A 15099-nucleotide genomic window follows, 5' to 3' on the forward strand; every position below is an offset into this window, starting at 1 on the left:
AGTCCGCCTTGTAATGGGAAGTGGCAGATTTCCAAACCTCTGCCCAGTCTGGGGGTTTGCTCGTTTGCCTTCCTAGAGACTTCACTCCTGCAGGTGACGCATCCTCTTGGGAAGCCTCCCTCGAGTAACCCATGTGCGCTTGCGCGTTGGGACCCCTTTGTTACCCCCCCCCTCCGGGGGGGGGGGGCCTCCGGGCCTGGCCGCGCTTGCGCATTGGGTCCTGCGCCGACAAGTGTATTAGAGCCCGGGCTCCGGCTGGGGGCGAGCAGACCTCGAGCAGCCGACGGAGCTGCCGGGTGTCCTGCGGGTGCCGCCGAGTCTGCAGCCTAACCCGCAGGGCCGCGGGGAAGGGGCGCGGGCCGTGCTGGGAGGGGACGATGTCGTCCTCGGCGGCCATCTACCTGCTGTCCACCCTGGGGGGCTACGTGGTGACCTCGTTCCTGCTGCTCAAGTACCCGACCCTGCTACACCAGAGGAAGAAGCAGCGTTTCCTCAGTAAACACATCTCTCACCGCGGAGGTGAGCGCGGCGGCGGGGACGGCGCTGACGGACCCCTCCCGGGGAGGGGCGGGGATGCGGGGTCCCCTGGGAGCTGCTGCGGCTGGGTAACGAAGGCCGGGGGTCTCCCGAGGAGAGCGGGCGCTGGTGCACGGGGTCTCCTTAAGGGTTTCCCTGGGGACGCAGGGGAGCTGTAACGATGGTCCCGCGTGGAGGACCCAGGGTGCTGTACTGGGGTACAGTGGGGGGCTCCCGGGTCGCTGTTTGGGGGACGCCGGGATCTGCGTGGGAAAGTGGGGCCCCCTCACACGGTGCTGGTGAGGGACGCGGGAGCTGGAGCGCTGGTTTCTGGTCCCTAGTGGGGGATGCAGGGACGCTGTAACTGGGGTCTGCTAAGGATGGGCCTGGCGGGAGTCGGCGAGGCGCCATAACGATGGCTCTAGTGGGGAATGCAGAAATGCTGTAACCAGGTTTGAGGATGGGAGGTACCGGGGCGCTCTGTGGAAGGGAGGTCCCAGGTGGAGGCGGCAGGAGCGTTCTATACGGCTTGTCTGTTTAGGGTCTCTTTAAAGTAAGGGTCCGAAGCCTGGGAAACGGGGGGTGTTGCTGCAAGGAAGTGCTGAAGATTGTTATCGAGTGGTATAACAGGGAGGGAGGGGATATCTTGGGGTCACTAGTGGGCGAAGGGGGAGAGAAACGCCTGACGAATCTGGAAGCAGCTTCCGGCTCTTGTGGTTTGCGGGGGTCTTCAAGGCTTCTTTGGATTCTCTTTCCTGTGGAAGGGATCCAGGGTCTAAGGCTTGGAGCCGTGAGTCCAGTCTAAGCGCCTACCTGTAACCATGGTTTCAAGCACTAGCTTCTCAGACCACCTACTTGGAGTGGGAAATTAGGGCTCAGCTGGAATGACTTTCTCAAGGTCACTGCAAGCAGCATCTTTGCAGGGCTAGGGGAAGAACCCATGGTCTCCTGGCTCCCACCTGTTCAATGTTGCCCTAACACGAACCCTAGGAGGAATAATCCGATAGCTAAAAAGATTAAGCATACTTGGGGTTCTGATTTCAGCTCTGATACTGCCTGTGTGACTTTAGCCAGGTCATTTAAGCTCCCTGGCCCCCAGTTTCTTCAGTTGTAAAATAAAGGGGTTGGACTAGACAGCCTCTAAGGATCTCTGCTCTTACATGAAAAGATTATTTGCTAATAGAAGCAGGCCTGGATATTCCAACTCTAAATTTTCCTAACTAGCTATTTTAGAGGCCTTTGCTTCTGTATTTCAAAACAGCGTATACTGAATTCAGCAAACAGTTTTAAAGTGTCTGAAGGCGCTTTGCTAGGCAATAAAGATACAAAGACAAAAAATAAAAGGCCCTGCTTGGAAAGAAAGTACACTTTGGTGCTCCTGGAGCTGTTCAAGGTGCTACAACAAATATAACTATAGAATCCACCAACATCAAGCCCTACTGGTCAAGAATTTAAGTATTATTTAGAGATTAACTTTCAGGCATGGTGCCTGCCTCCTAGAACTTTGCCATTTAAACTTGAATTGTTAAATCTGCTAGCCCCCTTTATAACCAAAGGACTAGGGCAACCCTAAACTTTAAAATGTGGTGGAAATATCTCTCACTTATCAGCGAGAATTTATTAAGTGTTTATTATATGCCAGGCACTGGGTTAAACTATGGGGATACAAGGAAGAGAAAAAGTCTTATCCAACGATGGATTTAATCCTTATTCTAGCTGGTTTCTGTTGAGGTAGGAGGTAAAGTTTCTCACTAATTCCCCAGTTGTTAACTACCTAGATCTGTTTCAATGTATTTCCTTTCTAGTGGATGTGGTATATACACTTGGAGGCTAAACTGCAGGGAGTTAAATAAACACTATTGTCTCATCCTATGCACTAAATACCAAGCTTTAAGATTGTGTCTTTTGCTCTATAATCAATTTTCTTTGATGATCATCTGGTTGGGGATAAGGAAGATCAGAAGAACTGATTAACTCTTGTGTTACTGAATACATAAAAAGAAAGAAAATACATAAAAAGGAAGTGTTAAAACATAATCTATCCAAGATGTTTTAATCAAATGAAGTCATTTGTGTAAAATACATCCTATATAACATGGCAGCTAGGTGGTGCAGTACATTGAATGGTGGGCCTGGGTAAGGAAGACTTGAGTTCAGATCTGGCCTCTGGTCACTTACTAGCTATGTGATATTGGGCAAGTCACTTAATCATTACCTACCCCAGTTTCCTCAGATATATAATGGGGATAATAATAATAATACCTACCTCCCAGCATTATTGTGAGGGTCAAATGAGATTGTAAAGTGCTTAGCACAGTTTCTGATATAGTTAGAACTATATAAAAGGTAGTTATTGCTGCTGTTGTTAAAGTCCTGTATATGTAACACATTCAGAGCTGAATAGTGTAGTAGGGGGAAAAAATCCAACTAGAATTGGAGTCAGTAGATCTGTGTTGGAATTCTGGCTCTGCACACTTACTGGCTATGTGACCTGGGTTAGTCCCTTAATTTATCTAGGGCTTTATTTCCTAATCTGAAAAGTAAGAGCTATACTGTCTACCTTACTAGGTTTTAGTGAGAATGAAATGAGATGATATTCAGAATACTTTGTAAACTGAAAGTACTCTACAAGTGTCACTACTCTTGTGTGAAGTTAAATTTTTATACTAAGAAAAGTAAATCTTAAGCTTTTTGAAGTTCTGAAACTATACTAGTTATGGAGTTGTAGAGCTGAAAGGTAAATTGGAGATCCAATGACCTCACTCAGTAGATCCTAATTTCTAAGTATAGAGAATCTCTTTTGATATCACATTTTGCATACCTCCCGCTTGGTAACAGCACTACATTGATTGAGAATATGTATAATGAGAATGATTTGTGTGGATATGAATTTGGACTACTGGTATCACTCTCCCCCTCTTTTCACAGGTGAGAAAGCTCAAACATGAAGAGGAGGTTGAGTGGCCAAACTAATTAGTCACACAGCTAGTTAATCAAAGAACTGGGACTAGAAAACAAGTTTCCTACTTTTTAGTTTGCTATTTACCCCATCACCCCAGGCTGATGGTAAATTATTTCTAAAACACTGTTTCCCCATAACCATGAAAACTTTTCCCATTGGTTTCAAATTAGGTAATTTGAAAAGTAACATGATATAGTGGAGATTTGAATACTTGCTTTACTATCTACTACGTATAATAATGCTTTTGTCCATATAATTCACAGTATTGATTGGAATAAATTAGAATGTATGTAGAGCATGGTGTGTCTGTGAAGTCCTACATAAATCTCAGTATGTACTTACTCATTAATGTATTTGTGATAGGCATAACTACATTTGTATAATATGGGAATTTTCTAAGATGAGTAACTGAAATCACTATTTCATGTGAGTCTTGTTATTTCTGCTAACCTAGAGAATAGGTTTATAGTCCTGTGCAGTGATCTTGAAGTTATTACAGTAAGAGGCCATATGAATTCCTCCTAAATGATACATATATAATTCAGAGAAGTCCCAAGCTATACAGTGAATATGCTCTGCAAAACATTCTGTAATTTAAAACTCTACTCCTGAATATATTGAGTATCCAGAATAAAAACTCACAGTCAAGATTTAATGATAGGGTTTCATTTTTAAAAGAATATTTAAAAGCAAAATGCTGTAATGGAATTAATAGCTCTACTAAGACTGTCCATCACAAATTAGAGAGTGCCAGGTGAGAGATAGAAGATAGTGCCAAAGACAAACTTGATTTACTTTGGAGTAGTAGATTCTATCTCTTTTGTCCAGTGAAAATCCTGTCCTTTGACTCATTGCTGGGTTGTAGATGCTTCTCTGTACTGTGTAGAAGTGAAGTTGTATACCACAAGAAGTTGAAATATTGGTCATTCTGTGCAAAATATATAACTTGAACCTATGTAAGGGTGGACTGGAATTTATCTGCTTGAACTTTATTTTTGGATTGAGAAAGAGTGGAATCATGTTATGCTTTCAACCTTTCAAATTTTTGCTCTTAATTCTTACCCAAAGAAACTTCGAAGTATTTTAAGGATGTTTCCAAAAACAAAACTTCATTTAGGAGAAGAAGAAAACTTTAGACTAAACAGCAAAAGATGTGCAGTTGTTGACTTTGATCTTCTTGTGATGTCTTTGGAGAAGATTCAAGAAAAAAAATCATTCTTATGTTTGTTTTTTTCAGATGATTCTGTTTTAATGACTGTACTATGATAAAGAAACAAATAGTCTTACACTTCTGATGTGAGACCATTCCGTACTTTTCTGGGGGAAAAAACTAAATCAATAACTATTTTTTAGAATTTACTGTGTGCCCGGTATTGAATTAGGCACTAAAGACATAAAGACAAGAATGAAAGTGACCCTGTCCTCAAAGAGCTTACATTTCTGTTGTGAGGGGGAACAAGAAGTACCCAGACAAGTATAAAAGAACATACAAATTAAATAAATACTAGGTGGGGAAGGGGCTACGGTAGTGAAGGACTAGTAACCTGCTGGGGAGGAGTTGGGGACAAAGTTAGGAAAGGCCTTAAGTAGGAGGTGATACTGGAGCTGAGGTTTGGAAGAAGCTAGGGTTTATGAGAGGTAGGGAGGGAGTATATTTTAGGCATGAGGGGACAACCTGTACAAAGGCAGAGATTTCACATAGAATGTCACCTGTGAGGAACAGCAAATAGGTGGATTTGACTGGAAGGAGCACAGAGTGACTCATGTAGAATAAGCATAAGCCTGGTTATGAGAGGCTTTAAATGCCAAACAGAAGAGTTTGTGTTTGATCCTTGAGGTGAGGGGGAGCAACTAAAGCTTTTCCAGCAGAATTAGTGGCATAACCTAATGGAAGACCTGGGTTTTAACTTGGTTGCTAAGTGGAGGAGGGATAGAAGAGGGAGACAGATTAGGAAGCTCTAGATGAGACGTTAATGAGAGCTGGCTTGAACTAAGTTGGGTTGCCATGAAGGGAAGAGATAATATTGACCATCATCATCATCATTTATATAGCACAGTGTTTTAATATTTGCATAGCGCTGTACAAATATTATCTCGTTTGATTCTTATAACAGTCCTTAATAGTAGATTATGTTATTATCCTCATTTTAAAAGATGAAGAAATTACAGAGGTAATTATGGAGGTAAAATCTTTAAGACTCAGAAGAGTTTTAGTATGGCTCCAAGACTGCAAACCTGGATTACTTAAAATATGTAGTACTTTCAAGAAGAATAGGAAAGTTAGAAAAGAGGGTAGATTTTGGTAGAAAATAATGAATTCTATAATGAAAAAGAGGATTCTTTTGTATTTGACCTATCTTGTATGCTATTTTAAATGCATAGAAAAAAACTAGAAAGTTCAGAAGAAAGTACAGACAAGGACAGTTTTGAAAGTAAAGTATAGAATTTTATTTCACACACACATACACACACTCACATGTTTTTAAAGGCAAATATTGTAAAATGGAAATGCATGATTTCATATAAAATTCACTTTTGAGTACTATTCTATGTATGAAAATGGTCTCTTTTTGTGTTTAAGTTTGGAATTTTAAAAAAATATGTTAAAAAAGGTTTGGACCAGTATCACATATCTAATGAACCACAATCAGTTCTAAAAGGATATGTAATACAAATAAAGATCATAAAAAATTAGAACGAAAATGAAAGATCCTAACTTTCAATTATGTGTCAAAGGAAAAAATTTATAATCAATCAATAAGCATTTTTTAAGACAAATGACAGATATTATAAAATAGAAAATTTCAAAGGATCAGTCAACAAACATTTATTAAGTGCCTGCTATGTACCAAGTATTATGGCAGTTGCTGGGGATACAAAGAAAGGTACAAGACAGTCACCATTTTTAAGGTTTACACTCTTCCACTCATCAGAGAAAGAAAAACAGCCACCTTTATAACAAATAAATATAGCTAAAGAAAACAAATCCCCAGAATATCAAAGTCAAAAATGTCTTTGCATTTTGTATTCATCACCTCTCTATCAGGAGGTGGAGAACATATTTCATCATAGGTCCTCTGTAGACATAATTGGTTAGTACATTGATCAGAGGTCTTACGTCTTTAAAAATTACCTTTCTTTACAGTGTTGTTGTCCTTGTATAAATTATTCTGTTTCTGTTCACTTCACTTTATCAGTTCATACTATCCAGGATTCTTTAAACTCCTCTCTTAAATCATTGCTTATGTTGCAATAATATTCCATTACAATCATATACCATAATTTGTTCAGTTGACTAAGAAGCAATTTCCCAGTGGACTAAGAAGCAATCCTAAGGTACACCTTTAGATTCAGGTTCTTTTACTCTTCCCTGTTTTCATCCCTTTAAGATCAGGATGTTTGTTTTGCTTGTGACTCTTCCCTTCATAATTTCTTCCTCTTTAACACTCTATCCCTTCCATCATCTCATTTTGTTTCCCTGTTTTTTTATGTATTTCTCCATTAATTTTGTGTGCATATGTACGTTACCTCACCCTGCATAGACCCTGGCCTAAAGGGGCCAAGGTCTTCCGGTGCACCCTGGGTCATCTCCAGTCATCCTGATGAATATCTGGTCACTGGATTCAGATGGCTCTGGAGGAGCAGTGAGGCTGGTGACCTTGCACAGCCCTCCCTCATTCAAAAACAAAGTCAAGTGCAAGTCATGTCATTATTTTTCTAATAGCATGGTCTTCTTCATCAACAAAGGACAAACACACAATCGTGTATGCTATTAATGATTTAATTTCTAAATAAATGGAGATACCACTATCACAAAAGGAGAGGCAGTAGGAAACGATGGATAGAAAAAAGCTAGTTTTGGAACCAACACCTGGATCCAAGTCCCACCATGGACCCTTACTGCCTGTGTAACCATGGGCAAATGATTAGTGCTTCAGGCCAGAGATCTCAAACATACTGCCATAAATAATTAGTTCTTCTTATTCTCACACACTTATTTACATTTGTAGAGATCATTTTAAATTACATTTAAAAGCAAAATGCTGTAATGGAATTAATAGCTCTGCTAAGACCATTGATCACAAATTACAAATTGCCAAGTGAGACAGAGTATAATGTGGAAGACACAATATACTTCTGAGTGAGCCCAAACCAAATTAAAATTGTAATTGGGAAATACCAAATAAAAAACACCAACTGTGTGATAGAGATAATGTAAACATGTAGTTTTCTAAGTCAGCGTGCTCCTGCAGGGATCCTTATGTATGAAGATGTACCAATATTTCAAGTTCTCCATATTTCAGAATGACTTTGCTGGTAGTGATGAGCTGCGTTTGCTTGACTGTTAAGTTTAACATTTTTTTCTGACTATTCAATAGTTCCATAATAAACTTGTGAGGGTCAATACCTCTGTTCTGTTCCTGTGAGAGATGTGTGTGTATTCGTCGTTTGTTGCCAAAAAAAGACCATGCCATCAGAGAAATAATGACATGACTTGTACCTGACTTTGTTTTGAGTGAGGGAGGGCTGTGCAGATCACCAGCCTCACTTGTTCTCCAGAGTCATCTGGAACCAGTGATCAGATATTCATCAGGATGCCTGGCGATGACCCAGGATGAGGCAATTGGGGTTAAGTGACTTGCCCAAGGTCACACAGCTAATGAGTGTCAAGTGTCTGAGGTGAGATTTGAACTCAGGACCTCCTGACTCCTGCACTGGTGCTCTATACACTGTACCACCTAGCTGCCCTTCCTGTGAGAGATACAAGGAACAGGATATATGTTACCTATCCTCAAATGGAAATCAAAATCTGGTTTGGAGATTCTCAAAATACATGAGACTAAGAACCTTTTGTAACAGTCCACTACTTATCCACAAGTAAATACAGTCATCATAACAGCTCACATATGTAGAGAGTGCTTTAAAGATTTATAAAGCACTTTTCCTTACAACAACTTTTTGAGAAAGTACTATTAATCCCTTTTATCAAGTGAGTAAAATGAGGCCCAGAGAACTAAGGGGCTTCCCTATGGTCATCTAGGAGTAAGTAGCAGAGGCAGGAAGCAAACCCTGGTCTCTCCTTTCCTAAGTACAGGGAACTTTTGACTAAGCTTTTGTGTAGAATATGTAAGCATTGATAGAGTAGTGTGAATGAGTGAGCAAAATTGGGGCTATTCAAGGAAGACTTTCTCAAGAAGTTGAGTAATTTTTACCTTGTTAAAAGGTAAACAGTAAAGGAGGAGGGCATGGGCAAAAGTGTGGAGACAGGAATGTATAAATCATGTGAGGGAGGGGTAGCATGGGAACTTGGCTGCAGTAGACATCCCATAATAGGAATTACTTCCACATTGTTTCCAACTGTTATCACCATTTTCAGAATCGGGCATTGTTTTGTGACTTCCATGGAGAAGGAAACATATTTATGGCAAGTCTGCTTCTGGGGATGTTCTATGATAACTTAGAATGAAGGAAATTCTAAGATATTTCATGAAAGAAGAAAGGCCAAATAATTCTCTGAAGAAGGGCAGACCTTTTAGTCTCCTAGTTACCATCCAGACTCACAGTGTGTAACCATAAGAAGTAATTTACAGTCACTAACATCATTTATCAAGCTTTAAAATGATCTCTGAAATGTAAATAAGTGTGTACGAATAAGGGGAACTAAAGAGTTTCACTTTTAAATTTAAAGTAAAGGGAAAGTATATTATATCTGACATTGACCATGTTTTTAAGATACTTCATGGAGGGCAGCTATGAAATTTCCATTAATAAACTTAAGATGGAAGATATTAGTAGCATTTGTGTACCTTATGTATTGAGTGAGTCATAGCTAAAAGATATATGAGATTATAGGTCGAAATTGGTATGTATATTTTCTAGTTAAAAATTATTCATTTGTTTCAAAACACCTTATTCCTCCCCACCTCTTGTTCCTCCCCTCACCAAATTTGATCTGCTTCTATTTGCTCTACACACTGAGGACTACAGGAAGATGGGGATCTTGCCCCAAGGGTGTTTGCATTACATGAAGGAAGATTTGCATGGCATTGTGCCCAATCTGTGATTATACTGTTGAGAAGACAGGCTCTACCAGAGCAAAACAGTAGCTTCTTTTCTGTTTGTTGTCTTAGAGAATTAACTAGAGCACTGGGAAACTGAGTGACTTGTCCAGAGTCACACAGCTGGTACCTGTCAGAGATTTTCCTGATGCCAGAACAGGCTGTCCCTCCTTTGCCCCAGCTTGCTTCATAAATAGGGTGAATAACCCCCATGATGCAAGAGGACAGTTGCATACTAAACTGTGAAACTATTGTTTCGAATAGTACTAGGAGTTCAGAGGAGAGAGAGATCAGATCAGTGTCAGGTGAAATAATCTCATGGGCTTTACAAAGGAGGAAGACGTCTGGCCAGGTAGGGATAGGTGAGTAGAATTTGGAAATTGTGGGCAAAGGAAACAACTGGAACAAGGGCAGAAAAAAGGATTAAATGAGTGTTTAGCGTAAAAAGAAAGAAAAGGTTGACGTGATTGGAACAGAGGGCACAAAGTCACAATACTCTGTATTCAGACAGTACTTTAGAATCCAGAAAGCACTTTCCCTCACAAATAAGACAAATAATATAATTGTTATCTTTCAGGAAGTTACTCAATCTCTCAACCTCATTTTCTTCATCTGTAAAACAGAGGCAGTATGATTATCCCTGCTTGTGTTCCAGTGTTATTGTGAAGATCAAATGAAAGTACGTATGTGAAAGCACTTTGAAAGCAAGTAGATAGTATTGTTGTTATTTAAGAAATAAGTACCCTGGCAGCTAAGTGGCTCAGTGCATAGAGTCTTGGTCCTGGAGTCAGGAAGATTACTCTTTGTGAGTTCAAATCTGGCCTCAGACACTAGCTGAGTGATGTGGGCAAGTCACTTAACCCTGTTTTTCCTCATTGGTAAAATGAGTTGGAGAAGGAAAGTGGCAAACCACTCTTTTTGGCAAGAAAACCCCAAATGGGGTCATGAAGAGTGATTGAAAAAATGATTGAACAACATCAACAAACTCTGGCAGGGAGAGCCCAGAGTCAAGGTGACCAGCCACAAGGCTGTTGTAATTTGTATATGAGCTGATGAACACTTGGGATTGAGGAATGGCAGTGTGAATGGGAACCAAGAATTAAATCCAAGAGACATTTTGGGGGAAGAAATGGGTCAGGTAAACGCATTACATGTAGACCCACCAGTCAAATTGTCTCTCACAGCTCCCACTTTGTAGATTTTAACTTGACTTCTCTTTGATCCCTTTCTTTTTCTCCTAGTCAGTCATCCCCTTAATTCTTTTTTTAGCCACTCTTATTCTGCTGTTACTTTCCTTTTTGCCTGTACTGAGCCATTTCACTCCTGTAGTCTCCTCCATACTTGATTATCTCTTCCTTTCCTCTGCTTTCTTTTCTGTTCTGCTAATCCTGAAACCTGGATAACCCATACAGCCTGCGTTCTTTGCATCTCCTGGGCAATCACCAAGCACCCATAGAAGTCATTAAATCACCTGAACAGTATTCACTACAAATTTATGCTTTCTAACCCCAATAGGCAGTACAGTCATCTTTTATTCTCCCATCTTTTGTTGACATATATATGTATATGTACACATATATGTAAATATATGATTGGTGGTTGTCCTTCTTCTTTGAAGAGGACCAAAATGACATCACCGTGATAAAGTATATAAATATATATTATATACATGGAGAGAGAGAGAGCACATGCATACAAGAACTTACATTTTATATAACACTTACTATGTGCCAGGCATTGTGCTAAGTCCTTTTACAATTACCATCTCATTTGATTCTAACAACAACTTTGGGAAGTAGGTATTATTATCTTCATTTTACAAATGAGGCAACAGAGACAAACAGAACCTAGGTCTTCCTGATGGAGGCCCAGTACCCTATCTGGTATGTCCTCTAGTTTCCCCCTATCACGTTTACCCATTGCAACTATTTAAATCTGATTTATCCTCTCAAGCACCAAACTCTATATTCTTTTCCACCCAATTTCTCTCTCTCCTCCCTTCCTCCCCTTTCTCTTTCCCCCTCTTCTTTTTCTCCCTCTCCCTCCTTTTTCTCTCTCTCTTCCTATCTTCTCTTTCTTCCTTTCTGTCCTTTGCTTCTTCCTTTACTTCGTTCTCTCCCTCCTTCTTATAGAATTGTCATTAGGGGATAGGACCTAGACCTGTGATTTCATTAGTATTTCAACTTCCACGTGAGAAAACTCCGCTTAACTAACGCATATTCTTGTGTGCGACACAAGACTTGAAAATCTTTGTGACTTCAGGCCTGACTCTCTAGTCATTACTATGATCTGCCTCTCCCCAGAGCTACTTTGAATAAACAGATCACTTTGCCTTGTACTTGGAAGCCACAAATTTCTTCAGTTTATTTTTATAGCTCAAAGATGTCCTGTTCACTGAGCCCCTCCTGATCTCTGGTATGAGAAGGTGAGGTGATACTTTACCTTGCCAAAGCTAAATTTGCTGCCTTTACTTCATCAACTTCATCTAAACTAGTTTTCTCTATAGTGAAACTTCCTTCAAGAATCATGAATGATATCCTTGTCACCAAAAACCAATTTTTTTTCTTCGTTTCCTATTCTTGACCTTTCTACAATGCTTGACCCTCTTGAGCACCCCTTCTTCCTGGAGGCTTATGTTGTTTGGAATAACTTGGAACTAGAGAAGGATCATGCTGTAGTGAGGAGAGTTACTGGACTCAAGACAGAGTGATTGGGGTTCAATCGTAAGTTGTGTGACTGGGGGTAAGTCCTTTAACCACTCTGTATCTTACTTTCCTCATCTATTAAAGGAGAGGGTAGATTTGATGACTTCTAAGATCTCTTTCAGCTCTAAATCCTTGATGCTGTGATTCCATGGCAATATAATGTATTGATTTTCTACGTACGTTTCTTATCAGTCCTTTTTGGTATGCAGATGAGTCTTAGATCTATTTATCTAGCCCTAACTTTTCACCCTTCAGTCTTACATTTCCAAAAGCCTATTTATTGGATATCTTATACTGAAATTTCCACACAAGTCTTAAATTCAATGTGTCCAAAACTGAACTCATTATCATTTCTCCGAAAACCTTTCCTCTGCCTAACTTACTGTCAATGGCATCACTATCTTCCCGGTCAACTAGACTTTTAACTTAGATGTCATCCTCCCTTTCTCCCCGCTCAATCTTTTTCACTTTCCTCAGACACTACCCCCACCCTAGTATAGGCCCTCATTGCTTCAGGCCCAGATTTTCACAATAGTCTGTTGACTGGCTTCCCTGCCTCAAGTCTCTCCCCACTCCAGTTTATCCCCCACTCAGCTGTCAGAGTGATCTTCCTACAACACAGGTCTGACCATATCATTTTCCTATTCAGTTAAACTCCAGTGGCTCCCTACTATACCTTCAGGAACAAATATAAAATCTTCTTTTCTACTTTTAATGTCCTTCCTACCTTTCTACTCTTCTTACACCTTACTCTCTTCCACATATCCTTACATTGGTCTCTTTACTGTTCCATGTTTCAGTTCTGTGTATTTTCACTGACTCATCCTCATGCCTAAACTCTTTGTATCCTCATCTCTGGGTCTTAGCTTCCTTCAAGTCCCAGCTAAAGTACCTGCAAGAAACCTTTCCTGATTCTGCTTTCTCAATTTATCCTGGTTATTTTTGTTTGAATGTAGTTGTTTACCTCTTGTTTCCTCCCATTAGACTGTAAATTCCTCAGATTGGGGATAGCTTTTACCTTTCCTTGTTTTCCCACTGCTTAGCTAACTCAGTGCTTGGTGCACGGTAGGTAGTTAATAAATGCTTTGATGTCACTATGTTTTCTCCTCCAATGCCCTACCTGTAATTTTCTCCCAGGGCTCTGTCTTCCACATTCTTTTCTCTCTACATTCCTTCTGTTGTTTACCTTAAACTTTTAAGCTGTTTGCTGTGGACTATAAATTCTGCATATTATCTCAAGCCCTAAACTCCCCCCTTGGCTCTTATGTGGCATTTCCCAACATTCTTGGGATAGCTCTATCTAGAGGTTGTGTTATCCCCTTGTGTCTCAAACAGGACATATCATTTTGATCTCTTGCCAGTTTTTTCTTTATCTGTTGATGGAACCATCATTCTCCCAGTTACCTGGGCTTGAAATCTTAATCATGGAGGGGTAGAGCCAAGATGGCAGAATAGAAGGAAGCAATTTAGACCACAACACCTCCAAACAGACTGTAAAATGCACCAGACTGAATTCTGATGGAGAGGTCCAGAAAAAGACAGTGAGTCCTTTGTCCAGCCCTGGTCAGCATAGGGAGATAGAATTATGCAGACACTGGCGACAAGGTCAGGTCAAGAGCCCTCTTATACCCAGGAGGAAGCAACTCAACAGCACAAAAGGAAATCTAAGACCTGTTCTAGAACCCATTTAGACCCACACTGGGGCACTGCCATGGGGACGGGTGCCAGCTGACATCTTTGTTGCTCATTATACAATCCCAGGTCTCAGATCTAGAGAGAGTGAGGAGTCAGATCAAAGCAGAAGTGTTGCCTCTTCCAGGTGGCACTCCTTGAGTGGTGTACTGAGAAAAGAGGAAGTTCCAAGACCATTTTCAGCAGTGATACGGCTCTAGACTCCAAGCTGAGATCAGGTTCTCACTTCCAATATCTAGCCCAGCCTGCAGAGGAATAACCAAGGCAGGAAACTCAGAACAAAGGAAAGCCTATAATTCTGCCACTTGGAGCCAACAGAGCTTTCCAGTTGACTGATAGGGGTGGAATCCAGTAGCAATCTACTATTCCTCAGACCCAAGTCCAGGTCAAGAACTTGCACAACTCAGACAAAGGGATGTAAAACTGATTTTGCCCTGCATCAGATGCATTATGGAATACTGAATATTTGTAAGTCCCCAGCCTGTCCCTGAGATCCCGAAATAACATAACACTATACTGCCAGAAGGTAGCAACAGGACCAACCCAGACCTTCCCTGCAGAAAAGGTGCCTGTTACTATATGTGTGTTGGCTAGTACTGTTGTTATTTGGTCCAGAGTTAGGACATAGGCTGGAAGAATAAGCAAGCGAAATAAAAGAACCTCATCATAATGAGTTATCATAGTGGTAGGATGCTCTACATGCAACCATAGAAGAAGATAATGACTCTAAAACACCTACCAGCAATGCCTCAGAGTAAAACAAAACTTGAGCACAAACTCAACCAGAATCACTGAAAGAGATATGAAGGATGAGATAAGAAAAAAAATGAATTAAATCTTTTTATATGTGGAAAAAGAAGTTAACAGCTTGGCACAAGAAGTATAAAACCTTGCCCAATCAAGCAACAAACTCCTTGAAAATATAAATGGACTAAATAGAATCCACTGACTTCATGAGGCAACAAGAAATATTAAAACAAAGTCAAAAGATTGAGGAAGAAAATGTAAAGTATTTCATAGCAGAAACAACTAACCTGTAAAACAGATTTTTAAAATTTATATCATTGGACCAAAAAAGCTCTCTAGACATCCTGTTTCAAGAAATCTTAAAAGAAAACTGCCCAGATCTTGTAGAATGAGAGGGCAAAGTAGAAATAGAAAGAGT

At 40.4% G+C, this 15099-nt stretch overlaps 1 protein-coding gene across 2 annotated transcripts in view; it reads left to right on the plus strand.

The window, feature by feature from the left end:
• Positions 1–234: 234 nt before the first annotated feature.
• Positions 235–15099, plus strand: part of GDPD1 (glycerophosphodiester phosphodiesterase domain containing 1) — a 50087-nt gene continuing 35222 nt past the window's right edge. Inside the window, exons 1-2 of one of the 2 annotated variants that reach the window (XM_072646869.1) lie at positions 247–519; positions 10161–10216. Coding sequence is in view for 1 of the 2 variants with exons in the window: in XM_072646868.1 (XP_072502969.1) it covers positions 378–519 (142 nt within the window). In the remaining variant the exon portion in view is untranslated. Of the gene's footprint in view, positions 520–10160; positions 10217–15099 lie in introns of both variants that reach the window. The other variant, XM_072646868.1, reaches the window with a different exon arrangement.

The sequence above is a fragment of the Notamacropus eugenii genome, chromosome 2, assembly GCF_028372415.1.
Source record: "Notamacropus eugenii isolate mMacEug1 chromosome 2, mMacEug1.pri_v2, whole genome shotgun sequence".
NCBI classification, from domain to species: Eukaryota; Metazoa; Chordata; class Mammalia; order Diprotodontia; family Macropodidae; genus Notamacropus; species Notamacropus eugenii.